This window comes from Plectropomus leopardus, chromosome 17 (assembly GCF_008729295.1).
Source record: "Plectropomus leopardus isolate mb chromosome 17, YSFRI_Pleo_2.0, whole genome shotgun sequence".
Classification (NCBI taxonomy): domain Eukaryota; kingdom Metazoa; phylum Chordata; class Actinopteri; order Perciformes; family Serranidae; genus Plectropomus; species Plectropomus leopardus.
Window position 1 is genome coordinate 20,054,529 of NC_056479.1, and position 22,201 is coordinate 20,076,729.

A 22,201-nucleotide genomic window follows, 5' to 3' on the forward strand; every position below is an offset into this window, starting at 1 on the left:
GGGAGAATGTACAGAAAACTATATTTCTAATAATGATTTTAGATTTTAAATCATGTTACAGAAATAAAGCATAATATATACATTTTTAAAATTTTTAGTACTTTTTAAAGGACATTTTCTTCTTGTTTTCAGGTCATTTTCTCTTTTTGCTCATCTTTGGATCATGTCTGAGTTTCTCGCTGCCTCTCCACATTTTTTTTTCCAAGAAATCAAAGCATGTCTAATTGTAGATTGTCGTGATATAAAATCATAGCATATGCTGCACATGCTGTCACGTCTTCAGTCAAATAACCAAAACAACCAGAGAAGGAGAGGACGTGGGAATCCAGCACGAAGGCTGTGATTGGCTGCTGAGCCTGTCAATCACCGTCGGCTAGGTGGGTCCTTTCTGCCGCCGCCGTTAGCAGGTTAGTACTGAATGAGCTTCAGTGTTTGGTTTGGTTTGACAAGTTTCCCTGGACGATCATGGGGGAAGGACTGAGTAGTTAATTGACACATCAATAAAAAGTTGCAGCTCAGTTTTCGCGTTTTTTTTAACGTACACTGGGGATACGATGCTTTGGCAAATGTAGGAACATTTGTGAGAAGTTTCCTTTTTTTTTGAGTGAGTTCAAATCTTCATTGGAAAGCCAGACACACGAGTTAAGATGAACAGCCTGTCTTTTGACGATCCTTCGTTGGATAACCTGGATCCGACGCTGTCGCTGAATGACCCCAGCGATATTGACACGGCCCTCTTAAGCGACATTGATGGTGAGAAAATATATCTGTTAGCTAATCCATTTGCTAAACAGCAACAACACTGCTCACAACGCCAACTCCTGCATGCCATGTGTGTTTAGTCTGACTTGCCCCCTGTGTTTTACATTTAACGTGTAGTCGAAAAAAAGCCCCAATTTAAACAAACGTAAAGCACTAAAAAATTACAATGCTTCAGCTCACAGCGTAGCTTTCATCAGCCATCATTAGCTAGACTAGCTAATGTTAACCGTTTAGCTAACTGATAAAACGATTTTGGGGATGTTGGCAGTTAGTAGAGGTGATAAAATATAGATAATAGGCGTTCTTGTTTATTGTGGTGTTTATTGTACTCTCAGGACTCTCTTTAGTTTAACAGGATCGATTATTGACCGATTATTAGCGCAGTTTAGTTGTGCTAATAGGTGAAGCTAACGTGCAGTTGCTAATGGTCGTGAGTGCGCCCCGCCTCCACAGACAGGGGTTACTGTCGTTCATTCCTCCCGATTGAGTTCACGGCGCCTCAGTTGACCGACTACTCACATTTTATGTATACATTTTTGTCAAAAAAATAATTATTTTAAAAATGACGTACTCTATTGACACCTTGTTCTCGTGTTTGTCGTAAACCCTTGGTTATTTACGTTTGTTGCAGCGTTATAAACAAAACAAAACCCTGTGCATATCTAACGTTAACTAAATATTGGCGTATCAATACAAATGTTTATGTATATTATGGTCACATTCAAGATTCAGTTTGTCATTTTTTTATTCCTATGTATCTGCATACATAAAAAAGACGAGATGCTGCTAAAACAAGATCTAAAAAAATAACGACTATAAATAAAAGTATAGGAGTAACATCAACACTGAACTTCAAGTATTAAAATTTTAAGTGCAGTATCGCTCGTTTAAAGTAATATAAGGATGTAAAGTATTCAAGGCTTTATTGAGAATTTATTTATCACGTGTAACAAACACTACATTGATTCTCCCCTACCACCAAAACTGTTTAGATAAAACCAGTTTCAAATACTGATAAATAAAAAAGCACCATTACATCAAAATCTTTATCAGAAAAATCTACATGATTAAAATAAAACTGCACGCGAATTTGTGCAAATATGAGTGCACAACAATAGTGAAAAGAAAGAAAACATGATCTAATAAGACATATCAGTGGTGCAGAGAATAGCTTATATGTTTTCTGATGATAATATTCGTGCAAAGTCTGATTGCCTAAATTGTAGTTGGTAAGGCATATCCTGTATAGGTGCTCGTCAGCTTCCGCAGTTTGACCGGCAGTAACCCTCGGTGATGCTGCTCGCTGGTAACCTCGTGTTGAGCCACAGACAGCGCTCCCTCTCTTCCCTGTCTTGGCTGATCGGCATAGCAAGTCTCTGAGACGCGCTCTGATTGGCCAAGAGCGATCACCTCATACAAAACACTGGACTACAAATCCAGGGTGCTGCGTTTCACTGCAGACACAACATAAACTCCGATTTTAGGTTTATTTTGCAGTGTATTCCCGTTGAGCTTCATCATCAGGTCCAAATTAGAAACTATAAAATGTTTTGTTAATTTGGCATAATTCTAGGGTGGGGAATAACGGTGCCCTGAATGCACCTTGAACATGATTATTTCTCATATATAAGTATTTTTATTATTTATGGAGATTTTTTTCAGTTTATCAGATAAGACAAGGATATAAGATGTAATCTCAAAGTACAAATATAGAAATGGAAATGGAAGGAAAGTAGAAAAACAGACTGGTCACAAAACAAAATAGAAAACAACAACAAAACATAGTGAATTTAACTACATAGCAGACAGACCACCTGTAGAGGTATTTCTCATATTAACTTTAAAACATGATTCATTAAACTACAGTTGGTTTGTATGGAAAAAAAATATTTTGGGTCTGGTATGTGTATGTCATGCTAATAGAGACCCATCAGACTTGCAAGACCATAATCAAGTTAGTTTCCTGACTCTTTCATATGTTTTTGTACACCAGATTAGGACAGTCTCCTGCTCGTCCTTTGTAGTTCTTTGCTCCACAGCTGCAGGAACAGCCTACTATAAATAGTCTGACCTAAGACAGGTTGAACATCTGTAGAAAGTAAAGTATGTGTACCTGGTGTTTGGCGTGTTTGTGTTGTGTGCAAGGATTTTCTTTGTTTTTACTAGTTCTGTCAAAAATATGGATTTATAGAACCATATGGATGTTGAATTTTCAAGTTGGTTTCAATGCTAATTTTCAGCAGTAGTGATACACCGGCACAAGCTTCGCTCTCTCACTCTCTCGTATTTTTAATGTTGACTACAGTCATCCTGCTGTTTTTTGCTACTAACCATGAAAAGAAACCTTTTTCTTGTCATGTTTGTTATATTTATCTCACATCAATATTTTAACTTGCATGCTCTTAATTTGAAATCCTCCCCATAGATTTAAAAAATGATATCGAGTATTGATATTTTTCAAGGTCTTGTATCCAAGTCAGAAATTCCATGATCTTGACAACACTAGCTTGTACTGTTTATGTCTGCATGCACTGTGAATAGGTTTAATTAGTTTATCCATTCAGATGTAATATTGTTTATCACTGAATTCTGGCTCTAATTCATATCGCCTTTTTTCCCTCCAAATTATGTTTATTGGCTTTTTGTTTATTTTTAATAAACAGAACAAACATTCACAAAACCCCATCCTCCCATCCCTCATAACAAAACTTTCTCGGTAAAAGGAGAAACTTAGGCAAACAAATTATGAAAATATAAAAACAAATAGTTATAACTAATCTTAATAAAATAAATTAATCAATTAAAAAGAAATCTAAAATGAAATTTAAAAAAAACATTTGCATCTACTTGTGCACTAATTTATGTCATAATTATTGAGTATGACAAGCAAGAAGTGTCTTTATTTCAGCACTTTAAAGCTGCCTGAACAGTTATTTCACTCAAACTATTTAGTGGTTTGGGGAAAATGCAAAATAAAGAATAATATGACTTTGTATTTTTCGTGATTTAAATTTTAATGTTTGATACTTAATTTTTATTTGAGTGGTACATTCTGACATGGGCTGGTTCATCCCAGACAGCAGTGACAGCTTTGTTAGATGTTTTATTTCTACTTCCTTCTCGCAAGAAGTTATTTCTATACAGCAGGTATATTTTGTAGCATTATTACTCTGTAGCTGACATTTTAATGCTGTCTTTTATCTGTTATATCATAAACACTCCACATGTGGGTTGATGCATGGTTTACGAGCAGTATGGAAATGCAGGAGATCCAGTTTGCCATTGAGAGGTTTTGTTCAGTGCTCAATAGGAGTGGGCGAGAAAACAGAATCAAAATTACAGCATAGTATTGCAGTATTTTGTGTGGTAATAGTGATACACAAACGTCAAGTATTGAGATATATATATATATATATATATGTTAATATATATATATGTGTGTGTGTGTGTTAAACTATGTATTACAAACCTCAGCTTATTTCATTCAGTGTTTACTAAACAAGAAATTAGGCTAAAAGCATTTTTTTTCTGAAAAATTTCCCGATCAACCATATATATATATATATATATATATGTGTGTGTGTGTGTGTATATATATATATATATATATATATATATATATATATATATATATATATATATATATATATATATATATATATATATATATATATATATATATACACCATATTGCAAAAACAACTTAAATTTTTGGTAGCTTACTAGCCTAATAAAATCAGTTGTGTTTTCAGTTCAGTAGATGCATGTTACTGCAATAAAAATGAGTGAAATGAGTTCAAAAGACTTAGTACTTTGTCTTATTAGATTCAACATATGTATGTTGTTGACAAAGTTTCCCTTTTGGACAAATTTGCACTTAACAAAAGTAATAAATCACACGTATGTTTTTAAAATACTCAGCATGTTACAAAACGTTTAAAATCGTAATAATAATGTATTGTGACTTAAGTATCGTGATAAAATCGTAACCTGGGGCCTCTGGTAAGTCTGACCCTAGTACTCAAAAACCCAAACCAAAACCATGTTTCTCAACAAATACTCAGGTGTTAGTCATTTGAAACTAGTCCAAGTCAGAACTGCATATTTCCAGAGTTATCTTGTATTTTTTTCTGCTAGGTCAGTAGCAGTGATGATTTCTGTGATCTCTCTTCCTCTTCAGACATGCTACAGCTCATCAGCAACCAGGACATGGAGTTTGGAGGACTGTTTGATAACCCTCCATACACAGGGCCTCCTCCCAGCCAAGAGCTCCCTGGTCTGACCCAGTCCATCACCTCTTCTGCCCCTCCGACCACCACTACGACACCTCCACCTCCACCTCCAGCCTCCTCTTCCATCCTAAGCAGCAGCCCTCACCTGGATGCACTCCTGGGCCCTCCCATCACCCGTAGTTCCTCCACCCCAGACAAGGCCTTCCAACCTCCCACCTTCCAGCAGTCGCCCCTCGCCCAGGTGCCCACACAGAGGCAGCCGCCAGCCTCCCCGCCGCAAGCGCAGAGCCTCAGACAGCCCCAGGTGGAGCAGCCCCAACCCATTCTCAGCCCGTCTTCCTCGGTCCAGACAGCTTCACCCCAAGGCTCACCAGCACCGAATCCAGCTTTCAGCTCCACGCCCCAGGCTCTCTTCACCTCGCCTGCACCCCAGACTCCGCCTCAGCCGCAGCCGCAGACACAAATTCAGGCTCAGGCTCAACAGGCCCGGACCAGCTACAGCAGTCAGAACAGCTACACAAGTGAGCACTCTTTTAACTGTCACAAGGGTTTATTTTAGTGTTTATAAGGGAGTCATGTTCAAGGTCCAGCCTGGGGGCCAATTGTGGCCCTCAGACTGATTTGAAGCTCAAAAATATTATTTATAATTTACACAATACTGGTTACTCAGGCAAGATTATTTAGCAGTTTTTTCCGTCACATCATAATGACAGGACAATGTTACGGTTTATAGACATGCACCCTCAAAAGAACTACGCAGGCAGACCATAAACAAGCAAACAAAAAAATTATACAACGCCAGTAATTCATGCGAGGTAGCAGATAAGGCCACAGCAAAGAAACACAAAGTCAAGAACAAGAGCTGATGGTTTAAAAAGCAGTGGAAAGTTGAATACTTTTGTATTTAAAGATGAAACAGTTGCGTTTGTGTTTTTTGCATGTGATTTTAAAAAAAACAATCCATATGATGCGAGAAGCAGTTGGCCCTCAGGTATTTTCTTGTTCTCTAATTTAGCCCCCCTTAATAAAATTTGGACACCCCTGCTATAGGGGTGACCTTTTGAGTTGATAGCACAAGATACCTACGAGACCTTAAAATGGCTTTTAAAAAGACATAGTGCTCAATTTTTTTGCCAGCAGGAGTTATGATGTTTGCTTTTGATAGTTGTACAACTGTCAGTTTTAATTCTCCAGTGATTATGCTGTAACATTTGTTCTTAATAATACATTTATTGGATATTTTCCTGCATTAGTGACTGTTTTATTGACTCTTGAGATACAAGGTGACTGCTGGGATATTCAGAGTGGCACAGGACACAAACCAACATGAGTCCAAAGCAATATATTCCAACTTTACGATCACTTATGTTTACAGTAATAAAAAAAACTGTAAAAGTAGGGAGAAACTTTGAAACTTGCAAATATATACTGTGCAATATTGACATTTATAAAAATGAATCCGCCAGATATATTTACTATTCTCCTGTCTTGACAGCTTTACATTTTTATTGCTTCCTTTTGTACACACATATAACTGAAATTAAACTAAAATTTTAACATTGTGCACTGATTCCAAAGCAGATTTCCAATACTGCCCAGTTTGGAAATCTCTCACAAATGAAACCCAAGTTCACAGCAAGGTCACTCTTAACATGCATTGCACTGACCAAGCTAGGACAGTAAGTTATTCATCCTTAGCTGATCTGGTATCTGAGTCCTAATCTAATAGACTTTGCTCAGCAGCGTAATAGTCTGTGAGCTTAATAAAAATGCTTTGTCTGCTGAGCACCAATCATTGTATATGCACATACGACATATCTGCAGGCAGCTGTGTCCACTGAAAACATCAACACTTTGATTATTGCAGAGGTTTTTGTGTAGTGCGAGGAAAGTTGTAAGTTAAACATTGCTTCTGAATTGTCTTGATTGCAGTAAATCTTTATTGCTCCTTTAAAACTTCCTGACCCTGGTACTGACAGGTGATCTCAATGTCTTTGCGCTGATAAGAAACATAAGGTGACACACTGAATGTTACTATGATTCATGTCTAGTGATGTTACATTTCACCTATTGGCCTACAAACCCACAAGTAATAGCTTGCACAGTGGCAAGTGTCTTAGAGTTGAAATAACCAATAATTTGTTTAAACCAATACAAATATCTCATATTTTTTAAATTTCATAGGCCCATACTAGTATGTTTTTTGTCTTAGTATAAATGCTGGTGAAGTTATTATAAAACTTTTGTCACTTTTAAAGTTCCAGTGTGTAGGATTTAGGTGTATATATCAGTAGAAATGTAATATGGTATATTTTCTTTACTGTTTAATCACCTGAAAATAAGAATCATTCTGTTTTTGTTACCTCAGAATGAGCCGTTTATATCTGCAAAGGGAGAGGGGCCTCGTTCACAGTGTCTGCTATGTCGCACTGCCATGTCAGTAGACCAGAACGGACAAAACAAACACTGGCTCCAGATTTGGCCATTCCCGTTTTTGCATTTTTGTGTCCGTGATGGGCGGAAAAAACCCACTGATTTTTAACATAAAACTGCTTTATTCAGCGTTTTAAATCAGGGGGTCTGTTTGTTTTGGAGAAAAAGAGACCTCTGAGCATAATTTGGCTCCCAGTTAAAACCTCTTTAACAGTGAACATTGAAAATCTAAAATCCTATACTCTGCTCCTTTAAAATGAAAAGATTACAAAATTATTTGCAAAGTGCCACATCGTAGCAGTAAAAAGAATAAAGGAGCTATTTGATGTCACTTTCCAAAACTGATATTGGCTGACACCATATTCTGATGCAGTGTTTTGGTCGGCCTGTAATTTCTTCTGTTACCGTTTGCAAGAACAAAATTGCAGTTGGGGTTTTATGTTTCAGTGCTGGAATCTAATGTCAATCAAATTTCTGAAGTGTTTAAATAATTAACAATGTGTAGAGAATAAAGGGATGTATTTTGTTGCCCCGGTAATGATGTGAAAGCAGTTAAGTTGTTACCTCATGCACAAAATTTTATTTTGCAGTTGCTAAAAATTAGAAGAGGAGCTGAATCAGTGTTGTGGAGATTTCATACTATTAAAAATGCTTGAATTGAAGCTGACAGACTCTTTTGCATTTTTATTTCCAGCTGTCAGTCCCAGCAGTGTGAGCCAACCCACCACCATCTTGTCATCCTCACCCACAAGTGTTCAGCCAGTGACCATTCAGGCTCAACTCCAAGGGCTCACCACCACTTCTCCTCTCCTGGCCACGTCGGCGAGTCCGCCGATTCAAACCATTGCACCCCACGTCCAGCAAGTACCTGTAAGTGTGTAAGGCTGGCACCTGAATGAGCATGAACGGACTTGCAGTGTTTGTGTATTATGGAACCAAAAAGCAGGCTGTAACTCTTGACTGTGTCTGTGTGTGTCTTCTCAGGTGCTGCTGCAGCCTCAGTTCATCAAGGCTGAGTCTCTGCTGCTGACCACTCTGAAGCATGACCCCTGCATTGTCACTACTACTATGGCCTCTCCCACATCTCTGGCCACCACCACGCCGGTACAGAGCACTTCACTGCAGGTATGCACGTCACATGAAACTCAATGCTGAGAAAAGATCAAATATGATTTTACTGTGCATTCTTTAGGTAACTGTCTTCCTTTTTTTTCCGTCCCCTCTCCTCTGTCACCTTATTTACCTGTTCAGGCCTTCATGGGCAGTGGCACCATCCTGACCACGGTGCCCGTCATGGTGGACGCTGAGAAGCTGCCCATCAACCGCATCGCCATCAGCGGTAAGCCGGCAGGCCAGCCACACAAGGGAGAGAAGCGCACAGCCCACAACGCCATCGAGAAGCGTTACCGCTCCTCTATTAATGACAAAATCATCGAGCTCAAAGATCTGGTGGCTGGAACTGAAGCCAAGGTAGGAAAGACTATCTATCTTAATGTCAAAGAAAAATCTGGCAACATTTAGAAGAGGAAGCGATTATATTTTAATACCTCCATGACTGAGATCGCAGTTTCTGGGGGCATTATGTTTTCAGGTTGTCCGTCTGTTTGCTATTCATTCTCATGAATGTGACATTTCAATAATGCCTCAGTTTCCTTAAATTTGGCATAAACGTCAACTTGGACTTCAGATTTTGCTGTCAAATGTCAAGGTTGCTATGACCTTGCATCTGTCTCATTTTCAAAACGTGAGACATCGTAGAAAGGCCTGGAGAGAATTTCCTCAAATTTGGCAACAAACAAACTGGTAAAACAAAACGTGTTTTTGGCCATAACTCATAGCCTTACAATGCTATAATTTCGCCCTAATGTCAAATAGGATAAAATGAAGTGATGACATTTTATATCCAAAAGGTCAAAGGACAACTTCACTGTGACATCATAATGTTCAAAAACACTTTTCTGGCCTTTATACAATGCCATAACTCAGTAAGGGAAGGGGAGACATTTGGTCGAAAAACACTGAATTGGTAATGCTAATCATGGGTGCCCATCTTCAGACTGTGCTGATTGTATAGATTCTCTGTGCTGCCGGGTTGAAGATGCGAGTGAAGCATACATGTTTTAGACTTTGCAGCAACACCCATATTTAAAGCACTGTCTACTGTGATGCTAGATATGAGTCTGGACATACATGTTAACTGGTTCAGGGAGGCACAGAAACACAAGGCAGTTACTGTAGTTTTTGCTTCTTTTCTCTTATAGCTCAACAAATCTGCTGTGCTGAGGAAAGCCATCGACTACATCCGTTACCTGCAGCAAGCCAACCAGAAACTCAAGCAGGAGAACATGGCTTTTAAGATGGCAGCCCAGAAAAACAGTACGTGCTTAAAACCTCTCTCTGTCTTCTTTATTCTGTAACAGCTTCTCTGCAATTTATTTCAATTTCTTGAAAGCAAGCCATTCAGTTAACCTTTTGTGATGAGGTCTATTGATAGCTACTGTTAACCTGAAATGACAGAAGTGAAAATGTAGCGTCTTAGTAAGTGGAATTGAAGGTTGAAGATGCCCTACTTTTGCTCCACTGATTGAACCTCTAACTGCTCTCCTTGTATTTCCTTTTCTCTAGAGTCTCTCAAGGACCTGGTTGCCATGGAGGTGGACGGACCAGCTGATGTGAAGAACGAGCTGCCCACCCCGCCAGCCTCTGACGTGGGCTCCCCCACCTCCTTCTCACACTGTGGCAGTGACTCAGAGCCCGACAGTCCGATGGGGGAGGACACCAAGGTATGCAGCCTCGCATGATGCATACAGTTTTGACAGTCAGCGGGTTCAATCGATCACTACTTTCCTGTACTTCATCAGCAGAATAAAATATGATGTTACTGTCTAGGTCTACGCTTTTGTTACATAAATGTGCTTCTCTGGTCTGTCTTTTACTCAGCAGCCGAGCTCGGGCATGTTAGACGGATGCGCAGCAGGAGGCGGCGCTGGCGGCATGTTGGATCGTTCCCGCATGGCGCTGTGCGCCTTCACCTTCCTCTTTCTCTCCCTCAACCCTCTGGCCGCCCTGCTCTGCTCATCTGGCAGCAGCTCAGCTGGAAGCGCAGCAGCCACTGCCACCCATCACGCAGGAAGGAGCGTCCTGGGTGTGGACATCACAGGTAAAATGAGGCCACAAAAAAAGCAGATGTTCTGAAATAATATAATACTTTGATTTCAAAATTATGGATCCAAGATGTTAAATAAAATGTGTTGTCTGCAGCGGACTCGTGGGGCTGGATGGACTGGATGCTGCCGACTATACTGGTGTGGCTGCTGAACGGTATTCTGGTGTCAGGGGTTCTGATCCAACTGTTGGTGTATGGAGAGCCTGTAACCAGACCACACTCTGGATCCTCTGTCCTGTTCTGGAGGCACCGTAAGCAGGCTGACCTGGACCTAGCTAGAGTATGTTTGGTTTTTTTGGGTTTTTTTTTTTACTTGAGACATCTGATCATATTTGAAAGCAATATCACAATCCAAAAAAAAAAAGATCTATGTCCTTTTATTCTTCCTCAGGAGTTAACTTTCATCTGTACTTCCTAATCATCACTGATCTCTTTTCTCAGGGAGATTTTGCCCAGGCCAGTCAGAACCTGTGGACCTGTCTCAAAGCTCTTGGTCGTCCCTTACCCATCTCTCAGTTGGACCTGGCCTGTGCTGCACTCTGGTCCCTGCTCAGATTCTGCCTCCAGCGCCTCTGGGTTGGCCGCTGGCTAGCTGCCAGGGCCGGAGGGCTGCGTTCTGACCGCCCCCTAAAGGAGGACGCCTGCAAAAGCAGCCGCGACGCTGCCCTGGTTTACCACCGCCTGCACCAGCTTCACATGACAGGTCGGTCGGTGGGAAAAACCCCTGTTTTTAAATTAAATCAGTGTGGGAGACTGAACACTGTAGAGTGGCTCATTGAAGTGACAGCATCTCAAGTGATTAAAGAGCAAGCCCCTCTTTTTACGCTGGAAGAGTCCGCTTATGTTAATTCAGTGCCAGTTAAACGTTTATTGGCTGAAGTTGCAAAACTTTTTAAATTACTGCATCACTGTTATTCTCAGCAAAACAGCATATATGAATATAAACTGTATGTACATGTGGTATTATTTTCTTTTTATGTGTGCATACAGGTAAGCTGAATGGTAGCCACCTGTCAGCGGTGCACATGGCTCTAAGTGCGGTGAACCTGGCAGAGTGTGCTGGCTCCTGTCTGCCTGTAGCCAGTCTGGCTGAGGTCTATGTCTCAGCGGCTCTTCGGGTCAAAGCCAGCTTGCCAAGGATCCTGCATTTTACCTCTGTAAGTCTCCTTAGATTGCAGATGCACAGTTGTCTGGCTCAGTCATTTATATTATGTAAATTTAATATTTTATGTAATTGTTTTTGCATGGTTGCTGTAAGAATGAAGTGGTTGCATGAGGTTTTAAATTGTTCATGCACTCTTGCCAAACTGTCACGATGCGGGGGTCATTGTTCAGTGCAATGAGAAACCAAAGTTCACAAGTTCTGCTTGGAAACTTTTTAAGATGTATAACACGAGCAATAGGTTCTGAGCTTAGCACAGCAGGCTGATTGGTGTCAGTGTCACTATGGCGAGCTCAACTGGAGCGCCATAGCTGGTAGAACTGCCTGTGGATTCCTGTTTTGCTACAACAGCAACAGAGAGAGAGTTGTGCATAAGGCGAGGACAGCGTTTCGGTGTTGCTCCACCCTTAAAGGGTGTGTGAATGGAAACGCATCCAACATGGACAAAGGAGTCATTCAGTGGCATCGACCAGGATGATAAATGTTTGGGTGCTTTCAAGGTTAAAATATAGCAGAAGTTAAACTAATTCTAACACGCCACCTTGTGCACAAGATTTATTTTCTATTATGCTTTTCAATTATCTTTTATGTTGTGACCTGTTGCCTTTTGGGAAAGTGTTTGCTCAGTGTTCGTACGGTGTAATACTGAAGTGTTGGAAAATTTCCTTGAAAAAAAAAAAAGAATAATTTGCCAAATTTGCCAGGGGGCAAAATGCTCTCAGTCGCCAGCAGAAGGGTTTTCTTTGCCTTTAAGATTTGCACTACTGTCTGTTTAAAATTAAATGAAAACAAACGTATCCTCATGCTATTGTTGTATTTCCCACTGTTCTTAACTCACACCAAACTGTGACCTCTTTGTACCGTTACACACCTAACGTGCACATTATATTAATGATTGAGTGCAAATGGTATGTACTTAAACAGCAAGCAGTTTTGATTCAGTGTTGCCAAAACTCAGTATCAGACTATAAGCTGAGTAATTCTATCCACATTCGAGTGAAGAACTGAACTTTGTTTTTCTATTCTGATAGCGTGTGTTCCTGAGCAGCGCCCGCCAGGCGTGCCTGTCGTCCAGTGGCAGTGTGCCTCCAGCTATGCAGTGGCTGTGTCACCCGCTAGGTCACCGCTTCTTTGTGGATGGGGATTGGGCTATTCGCAGCACTCCGAAAGAAAGCATCTACAGTCAGGCTGGCAATACTGGTCAGTGCAGACAAAAGCACACATAAGCCTAAACTCCTGTTTTGTGCATGCACACTCAGGCAGTTGTGATTCTCATGGTAATGGTGTGTTTGTACTCGCTGCAGTGGATCCTCTGGCCCAGGTGACTCAGGCATTCAGGGAACATCTCCTGGAGAAAGCTCTGTACTGTGTGGCCCAGCCTCACGAAGAGAAAAGATCCAGCCAGGGCGAGGGGTGAGAAAACTAAGCACACTTCCAATAACATTTATTAATACTGAAATATGTATACCATTTACAATACTCTTTATTAAAATGTCATTTACTATTTGACGACAAGCAATAATGTCAACATAATGGGCCATAAAAAAATAAACCTGAAATGATATATTTGAAATTGTCATTGCATGTTTATACGAAGGCAAAATAACCATTTAGTGTGTGTCTCTGCTCAGAGAGTATGCTGATGCCCTGGAGTATCTCCAGCTGTTGATCAGTGCTTCAGATGCGGCTGGTGCCACATCACAGTCCTTTGCCATCGGCTCCAACATGGCCACTGTGACTGGTAAGTCATTGGTGTCCACAACACATACATTTTTCTGAGAACATAGAAATCAACCACTGTAAAGCAGAGTCCTGCTTTACAAAGGGCGAGTAACCTGCAAAAAAGTTATGTAACAGGTTAAAAAATCAGTTTCTAGAAATCACAGGCACAAGTGAAATATAACTAAATATGAGTGGGCTGCAAGTAAGAGCCAAGATAATCATGGGTGGCCGAGCTGGCTGTGTGGGCGCTCTGCAGCTCCTGCCTGATCCGACAACTTTATAACGCAGCAGACTAGCAAAATCCTTTCAAAGAACTTCCGACGAAACATCACAACAAGTGAGAGCTAACTGTGCGAGTGCTTTGCACATCTGAATGGGACATGAAATATCATAATGAAGAATAAAGAGGGTCGTAGGACCAGAGTTGCATTTCCACCAAAACGCTTTCGCCATGGTACCCTTAGAACCTGTATGCGTCCCCTGTAGCCATGTACCTAAACCCTAGATCTGTTTACTTTTTCCACCGCAGACAGTACTCTTTAACGTAGGCGTGTTATTAAACGCATAATAGCTGCGTCACTGCTCCATCCAGCTCTTGCTGTATTCACTCTTCGCAGGTGATGCAGAGGAATATTTGCACCTCGCTTATTGTCCACAGAACGGAGTTGAGCACCGATGTACTCAGATGAAGGAAGAGGCTGGAGTATTTACAGTCTTTGTCGCATTTATGGGATGTTTAAAAATAGCGGGTTTGTGTATTTTAAGTACTTTTTGAGCAACAGTGATGATTCGTTCTTGACTGATCTGATCCGGACTGCTCAGTGGAAACAAGGTTATAATAACTAGTTGGGGCAGCACAAGATTTTACTAGAAGATAATTACAGGTAACGGGTTGTTTTAGGTACTATGTTAAGCAGGTGTGAGTGGGTTTGTGTAACTGGACCCTTGCAGGACTCCGCTGTACAGACATTTTATCTTGAAAGTTCCTGAAAACGTAAGGCACATTTTGAAAATTTACAAAAAAAAAAACCCAACATTATTAGTAATAATGACAGCCGCATTTGACTCTCAGCCCAAAGACAGCTTGTAAAACCTCAGCAACCAAACACTCACTGACGGAGACCACTTCAGCTGTTTGAGTACATCAGCACATTCAAGTGCAGATTTGGGCTCCTTACTTGATTACTACTTATCTTCTGTGAGAGAATTGCATTTGCTTTCGCCGCATCTTTCAGTCACCTGCCCCGAAGGTTCGATTTCCTTAATGTGCTTGCAAAATAAGAAGCGGTGAGATAAAGTTCATTTTTACACTATTGAGATTGAGTAGTGTGATTTCCTCTGGGTTGACTTCCACCCTCCCACCACTTCCCTTTGTCCTCGTTGATCACAGATCTGAGCGAAAGGGGGTTAGGTGAAAGGGAGGCATCCTCCAGATTGCTTCATCTATCTTCAGCGCTGTCAAATCGGTGATCACCTTGAGAGGAGGGAGGGAGGGGAGGCTGTTCCGGGATTTTAATAGGAGACTTTACTTGGCAGAGCCTCAGGTTGCTCAGTGTTAGAAGTCTGTGCGTGTCTGTGTGTGCGTGCGTGTGTGTATGTGTGTGTGCTGCCCAATGTTAAATGGAGTAGTTTTCCCTCATGAGGGAGTCGTCAAAATGGCTGCTTTCTCTCAGCATGTTGTGACTGTGCCAGAGGGCAGAAACAGATTGATTCAGAGGTCAAATTACAGACAGCAGCTGTCTGTGTGTGTGTGTGTGTGTGTGTGTGTGTGTGTGTGTGTGTGTGTGTGTGTGTGTGTGTGTTTGTGTGTGTGCGTGCACTCTCATGCATGTTAAATGTGAAAGTCGGCAGTGGGGGATTCAAATATTTGCATGTTTGTTTGTTGGTCTGCGGGTGCCTCAACCTTTGACTCTTTTTGTTCCAACATCCAGGCTGTGACCCTCACTCCAAGTGGTGGTCCTCAGTTACCGTCGTGATCATCAACTGGCTCCAAGGAGACGACGCCGCGGCGGAGAGACTGTATCCGACTGTTGAGCACCTGCCCCGCAGTCTTCAGAACGCAGAGTAAGTTGGACGTACACACATTTGAACTTCTGCAGCCAGCCTAAGAGAGTGTTGCATAACTTTTCTCTGCAGACACACATTTTCACTTCTTTAACCTGTGTCCTCTGTCTCATTTCCCCCTTTGCTCTGTCAGGAGTCTTCTGCCCAAGGCATGTCTGAACACATTCAGAGCGGTGAGGGCTCTGCTGTCCAAGCCAGAAAACTGCCAGCTGAGTCTGAGCTACAGCGACAAGGCCAGCGCCCTGCTTCGAGACAGCCTCAACCTAGGACCACACTGCCACAGCTCCAGTTTAGACAAGGTACACACACACACTCACACACAAGCAGTTGCAGATTTGTGCGCATTAAAGTCAAGTTTTGTAAGGGCAGCAACATCCGCATTATACATACACACGAATGCACACAGTGACAGATGTGCCCACACATGTGCGTGTATAAAATTGTAAACACAGAAAATTGCCCACACATAATCACTTCAGCGCACGCATACACACACACACACACGTTTCACACTACAAAGCCGCACACTTTACCACACACTGCGAATCCCCCTGCAGCGTCTCCTCCCTGTGATACGGCGCTGTCCTACCCTCTGGCGTTCAGCAGATGGTGATGCTGGTGGATAGGTAGCTCACAGTGTGTGCATGTCTATGGCCAGAGCTGTGGTGCATTGTAGTTGCATTGCATGTGTGTCTCAGCGGAGTGCAATGTACCTGCAGTGCAACACAGAGCCGACCACTAACAGCAGAACACGCACACATAGTGAGGGGGGCAATAAAGTAGCGCTCTGTTGTAGTGAGAGCTGGGAAATATCTCATTCTAAGCATCCAGTATTTGTTTTTATGAAAACAAATAACGACACAAAGTTTTATTGGGAACATTAGCCAGTCCCTCCAGGATTTCATGGATTTGTTTTCGGATTGTTGCATCCTGAAATGCCTGATTTCACTGCCGCTTTCATAAAAATATTGTGGTTCATGTTGCAATGCTTTTAGTGGTTTGTTTTTTGCAAAGTGAAATATCGTCCATTTCTCTCTCTAGGTTGTCCAGTTGCTCTTATGCGATCTCTTACTGGTGATGAGGACCAATGTGTGGCGTCTGCAGCAGCAGGGGGCAGGTCCTGCAGGTTCAGGGTCGACAGGTACCAGCGGCCCCACCGGGGTCCACCAGGCATCCCCACCAGAGCTCCAAGGCTTTCAGCAAGATCTCAGCTCGCTACGCAAACTCGCACACAGCTTCAGGCCTGCAATGCGGAGGGTACGTTTAACATTATCAGTCTCTACATTTTAGCCATTTAGCTCATGCAAATACTTAGACTTACAGCGAGTGACCAGTTTAGGCAGGGTTCCCGTGGATCCTTAAAAAAATCTTAGAATGCATTGAATTAATAAATGTGAAAAACAGCTTTAATTGTAATTAAATATGCATGAAATCATTTTGTCAAAAGTCTTAAAAATGCTAAAAAATAGGATTTTATTCCAATTTTTTCTGATGTTGCATTGTAAAATATTGAAATAATTTGCGATAAACAACTTTAAAATAGACTAATAAACAGAATACACATTTATCACATCCAATCAAAATACAAATTAAAACTTTTTTTTCTCGAGGCAAGCCGAATGAATGCTTTTTTCAGCATTTTAGGTAGATCATCCAACTTTTTAACTTGACCAAAAATTTGCGTTTTATGCTACAATAAACATTTGGACAGAGTCTTTTCTAACCCTTAGTAACTGATGTGGGTTCGTGTTTGTTTTTTTTTGTTTTTTTTTTAGTATGGTAAAATTGGTCTTAAATATAATTAAAAGTGGCATTAAAAGGTCTTTAAAAAGTCTTAAATTGAACTGGTCTTAGGCTGTGGGAACCTTGTTCGGGGAAACATTGTCTTGATTAGATGCAGTTAAACTTTCATTTCATCTAGACTGTTTTCTATTTTTATTTCAGTCTAACATACAAGCAGACACAACATGATTGACAGACACTGAGAATTATTCAAACGAGATGAACGCACATGTGTAGCTCCTGTGCTGGTGCACCTTTTTGCGTTGTCAGGCACTTAAAACCATGAGTCATCCGAATGGCCCTAAAAATCTTCATAAGCTGATCAACGCCCAGGCATCAAGACAGACTCTTACGTGCTGCACACACCTGGAAAGGCAAACAATCAGCCAAGAAAAGCAACATATTAAGAGACGCACATACACATCCAAATATTCCTGTGCACATATTTGCAGGCAGTCCACAGTACAATTCTCTGTGGAAATTAGCTGGGAGGTGTTGCAACACACACATACACGCACACCCCCGGAGCGAGTGTTTAGCAGAGTTGTTCACGAGGCTTCAAAGTCTCTCTGAGGTAGAGCTGAAGCTCCTCTATGAGTCATCATCCCTCCTCCTCCTCCTCCTCCTCCTCCTCCTCCTCATTACTCTTCTCTTCGTCTCTTTCCAGTTGTTCCTTCATGAAGCTACCGCCAGACTGATGGCTGGGGCCAGTCCCACCCGCACACATCAGCTCCTGGATCGCTCGCTGCGACGCAGGGCAACGCCCGGGGCCAAGACAGGTGTGTGAGGACGTGCCTTTGTTGCTTTTTACAAAAAATTTCCCATCCACTCTGTCTGCAGGCAGAATTGTTTTCTGAGCTTCTCGCTTTTGATATTTAGATTTTTGTGTTTCTTTGCTATGGTGAAAACCTCAGTGTCTTTAGATGGGATGTTTTCTAGTAATTTGCTGTTTCTGCATTGTCTAGTAAACCTTGTGATAAGTTTGGCTTTCCGGTTTCGTCATTCTGTTTTTGTTTTTTGTTTTTTTGCACCGAGTATACGGAGGTATTGTAGGAAATATGAGAGGCTCTGATATAATATTCATGGTTGTGCATTGTTTTTATTACTTAAATCTGTAAAAGGGCTAGTTTGGATGTTTTCGAGTGGAGTTGGTTGTATGAGGCACTCATCCATAGACTACTTGTTTTTACGTGATGCCATCTATTCAATTTGTCTATTTTAATAATTCTATTTTAGTTTGTCTTTTAAAATACCTTTTCATTTATTCTTCTACTCTGTTTCAGTCGTGTTTAATTCTGTTATAAGTACTGTTATTTCTGTGTTTATTGCTAGTATTCTTTGAATTTACTTGGTATGGGTTGTAGTTATTTTTGTTTTGTAATTGTCTCTTGTTTAATTCCTCTTTAAATTTTGTCTTGCTTTAGTTCAACATTATCGTTTGGCTCTCACTGTCATGTTGCCACTGCAAGAAACCCTTCACGCTTCTGCTTTGCTTTGTTTGTTTCAAAGCACTGTGTAAACTCTGTTTTAAATGTGCTGTATCAGTAAAGTTATTGTTATTATTCTTTCACACAGTAGATGTCAGTAGGCACACCAGTTTGGAGAAGCAGGCAGGAGTCTGACACGGTGGTGTACTGTGGATGGGTTCAGCAACAAAACATATTTTAACCATCAAAAAAAAAATCAATAACATTTCAAGTGTAAGCTATATTGAAAGTATTTTGACTACTTTTTACCTTTTTATCAGACAGCCCGCTCCAGTGGGGACGCTTTTAATGGCTTCAGTTCCCCATCTGTGATCTCATCAAAGCCACCAGACTCTATTGACAAAAACAGCGATTTAAGCTCACTGAATACAGGAGCTTCTGGTCTGCTGCTACTTCAATCAGTTTGTTTTGTTTGTGTTATTGTTTTACTGTGGTGAATCTGATTTAACCCTAAGAGATGCCAAAGTCACACATTAAGACAAACAAAATAACTGATCGAGGCAGCGGTAGACCAGCAGCTCCCATGTTCAGCGATGTTAAATCATGTTTTTCTTCAATGGAGTCTGGCTTAGAAGAGAGCGATATAATGGATTAATTTTCCTGTTGGAAATCGCTATCTGACAGCCAGTTAAAGCAGCGAAAATATTCTAAATATAGTCCACACTTAAACTGATATTGAATTTTTCAGGTGGGACCTTTTTTAGCGGGTAGATTATGTGTTGTTCCCGTGTTTACAATATTAGTTTACTTTGCTTCCATTTGACTCCAGCTTGCTTCTCCATTCGGAGTCTGCTGTATGTAATACGCTGTCTGTGGACAGTAACTCACACAACTCTACTTCATAAAATCTGAACCATCACTTTAAGTTGCATTATGTAAATGTAAAGCTACTCATTAAGTTCAACTTTGGATGCTGCTTTTCTCTAAGCATTGTGTTTTCTTGCAACTCGTTAAGGAAGAGTTGTGTCGAGCTGAAAAACACTGAATGGCTGTAATCAGTCGCTGTAATCAGCTTCTCATCTGTTTTGCCCAATTGTTAACGACACTAAATCCCATCAGTAATTAAACAGGAAGCCGCTGCAGTCTGATTTGCCATCGGTGGCTGCTGACATCGAAAAGCTCACCCCAAAACACAGCGGTAACGACATCTTTTGTGTGTTTTTGTGTGCAGAGGAGTGCGAGACACGACCGGGCCAGCGGGAGCAGGCAGAGGCTGTGATGCTGGCGTGCCGCTACCTTCCTCCCTCCTTTCTGTCGGCTCCAGGCCAAAGGGTGGGCATGCTGGCGGACGCGGCCCGCACTCTGGAGAAGCTGGGAGACAAGAGGACCCTCCACGACTGCCAGCAAATGATCATCAAGCTGGGCAGCGGCACCACCGTCACCAACAGCTAGAGAGAAGGGAGGGGCTGAGGGACATGCATGGACACTGTATATAGAAACATTTCTGAAATACAAAAACAGATGGAAAACAAAATCCTTGCAGACACAACAACCACACAGCCTCTGGCATTTTGGCGTGCAGCTACTGAACAGATTTGTGAAATTATACAGATTCATATCAGACTGATTGTCTTCGTGGACTGTCCCTCCCACCCCACAACCCCACATCAACGAGCACTTGTAGAGTTCACTCTCTTGGTGCTATGGATTGCTGCCACAATATAGGAAGCATTTTTCTCAGTTACCGAAATTGAATCCCCTCGTGAGATTGCAGTGCCGCAGTTTGACCACAGAGAGGAGCCATCATGTCCTCTTAGTGGACGGTTCAGTGTGAATGATGTGTGTGTGTGTGTGTGTGTGTGTGTGAGTGAAGCATGACAGAGATATTTGCCCTGCACTTATTTGGTATAGCTCCACACCCCCGATCTTTTCGACGTAGGTGCACCCTCTCCAGGCAGGAGTGTTCAGTGGGTTGGAGTGACGAGCTGACCTGATTGGTTGCACAGTGAAATGTTTCTTGTTTGTGGGAGGAAAAAAGGACCAAACTGATATTGGTCCGACCGTGGGCTCATCCAGTGGGAAGCCACTCCGCAGGTTGTTCAAATAGTGTTAAAGTTGAATCATATTTTTTAATAATCTGAGGAGAGGTGACCTGCTCTATAAGCTCTGTCTTTATCTGCACTAGCCCCGCGAGGCTTATTTCAATGAGATAAGTAATAAATATGGCTTTATGAAATTACTTTCATAAGTCTTTTTTTTTTTTGTTTTGCTGTGTACATATTTTTAAATGTATTTATAATCTGAACTTTGATTAAGCAGTATTTTGCATAAGCAGAGTGATAAATGCTTATTTTCTTCCCCTAAAAGTTTTTTTTATTTTTATTTGGTAGCTTTCGAGCAGGCCTAAATAATGTAGTTACTGTACTGTGTTGCCATGGCGATGGCCATCAAAATGGAGATGTATCAAGTTTTTGTGTCACGTCGTCTGACTCAATTGACCTTTTGCACTGTTGCTCAAGTGTGCAACTATGATATGAAAAAAAAAAAATTGGCAGCGTCCAATTCTGGCATCACCAACAGACAGTTGGAACTATAACATGAACCTTTGGCACTTTTGCAACAAGTTACATAATGCAGACAAAAATAACATTTCCCAAAGAGGGCCTGTGGTGAATCTTTTGGGTTTTCTTTTGTAGCTCCAACATAAAGAGCAATATGTGCTCATTAAGTCATTATAGTTTCATGCTCCTAGAGAACCACCGTTTCTTGATTTTTAGAGGACTGTAAAAAAAACAAAAAATTAGGAAAAAAAAGACTTTGGCATGTGTTTTGTCCCAGGACCATTATGTTTTTTATAGCGTGTCTCTAATGTGAAAGACTGAAAGATGTTGGATTGAGATGAATGAGACATAGCCGTGTCTAAAGGTTTTATTCATGTGTTCTTTAACTGACATCTTTTCATCTCCTCTTTGTTCTTTGGTTTCATCCTTTTATGATGTAAATATTAAAGCATTTTGTAAAGAAGACTAAAGTGTCTCCTGTGTTTCTCCGTTTTAGAGCTGAACTGTTTTAGATTTGGGGGGGGGGGCATAGTTTTTTCAAGCACTGAAGAGGGACTTGTGTTTTTTATTTTGGCTAAGGAGAATAAAATTATGTTTTTTAAAATCGCCAAAATTACACCATAACAAGAAAATATAACCACAAAAATGATTCTTGGATTTTTCAAATTTCTTACAGTCCTTGGACACATAATGTGAGACAAACACAGAAAAACTAAGCTTAACATAATTATATTTCAACAAAATCACGTTATTCTAGTTCTCATTTGATATTCTGCAACAAAAAAAAAAATCATTTGCACTAACTAACCAATATGCTCGACAAGAGTGACAAACAAGGCTTTTTTGAACTCCAGAAATGTGTCTTTAACTTTTACCTTTCACACATCAAA

At 41.0% G+C, this 22,201-nt stretch overlaps 1 protein-coding gene across 2 annotated transcripts; it reads left to right on the forward strand.

The window, feature by feature from the left end:
• The first annotated feature begins 432 nt into the window (after positions 1–432).
• Positions 433–21,777, forward strand: srebf1 (sterol regulatory element binding transcription factor 1). 2 transcript variants are annotated; one of them, XM_042504376.1, is made up of 19 exons: positions 433–753; positions 4,943–5,515; positions 8,122–8,297; positions 8,412–8,552; positions 8,679–8,897; positions 9,689–9,803; positions 10,053–10,210; positions 10,368–10,587; positions 10,689–10,873; positions 11,035–11,296; positions 11,584–11,750; positions 12,787–12,955; positions 13,060–13,168; positions 13,387–13,496; positions 15,409–15,541; positions 15,675–15,840; positions 16,583–16,798; positions 17,991–18,102; positions 19,982–21,777. In XM_042504376.1, exons 1-19 carry the CDS (start codon positions 648–650, stop codon positions 20,200–20,202), a joined length of 3,558 nt encoding a protein of 1,185 aa, XP_042360310.1. In that variant the 5' UTR covers positions 433–647; the 3' UTR covers positions 20,203–21,777. The 2 variants fall into 2 exon arrangements, with proteins under 2 accessions (XP_042360310.1, XP_042360311.1); XM_042504377.1 differs by having other exon boundaries at positions 10,371–10,587.
• The last annotated feature ends 424 nt before the right edge of the window (positions 21,778–22,201 follow it).

Excerpts from the sequence above, each read along its gene's own strand:
- srebf1 (XM_042504376.1), top strand. The coding sequence starts at position 648 with ATGAACAGCCTGTCTTTTGACGATCCTTCGTTGGATAACCTGGATCCG. Across the intron at positions 754-4,942 it reads CCTCTTAAGCGACATTGATG|ACATGCTACAGCTCATCAGC; the intron begins GTGAGAAAATAT and ends CTTCCTCTTCAG. Across the intron at positions 8,898-9,688 it reads TGGCTGGAACTGAAGCCAAG|CTCAACAAATCTGCTGTGCT; the intron begins GTAGGAAAGACT and ends TTTCTCTTATAG.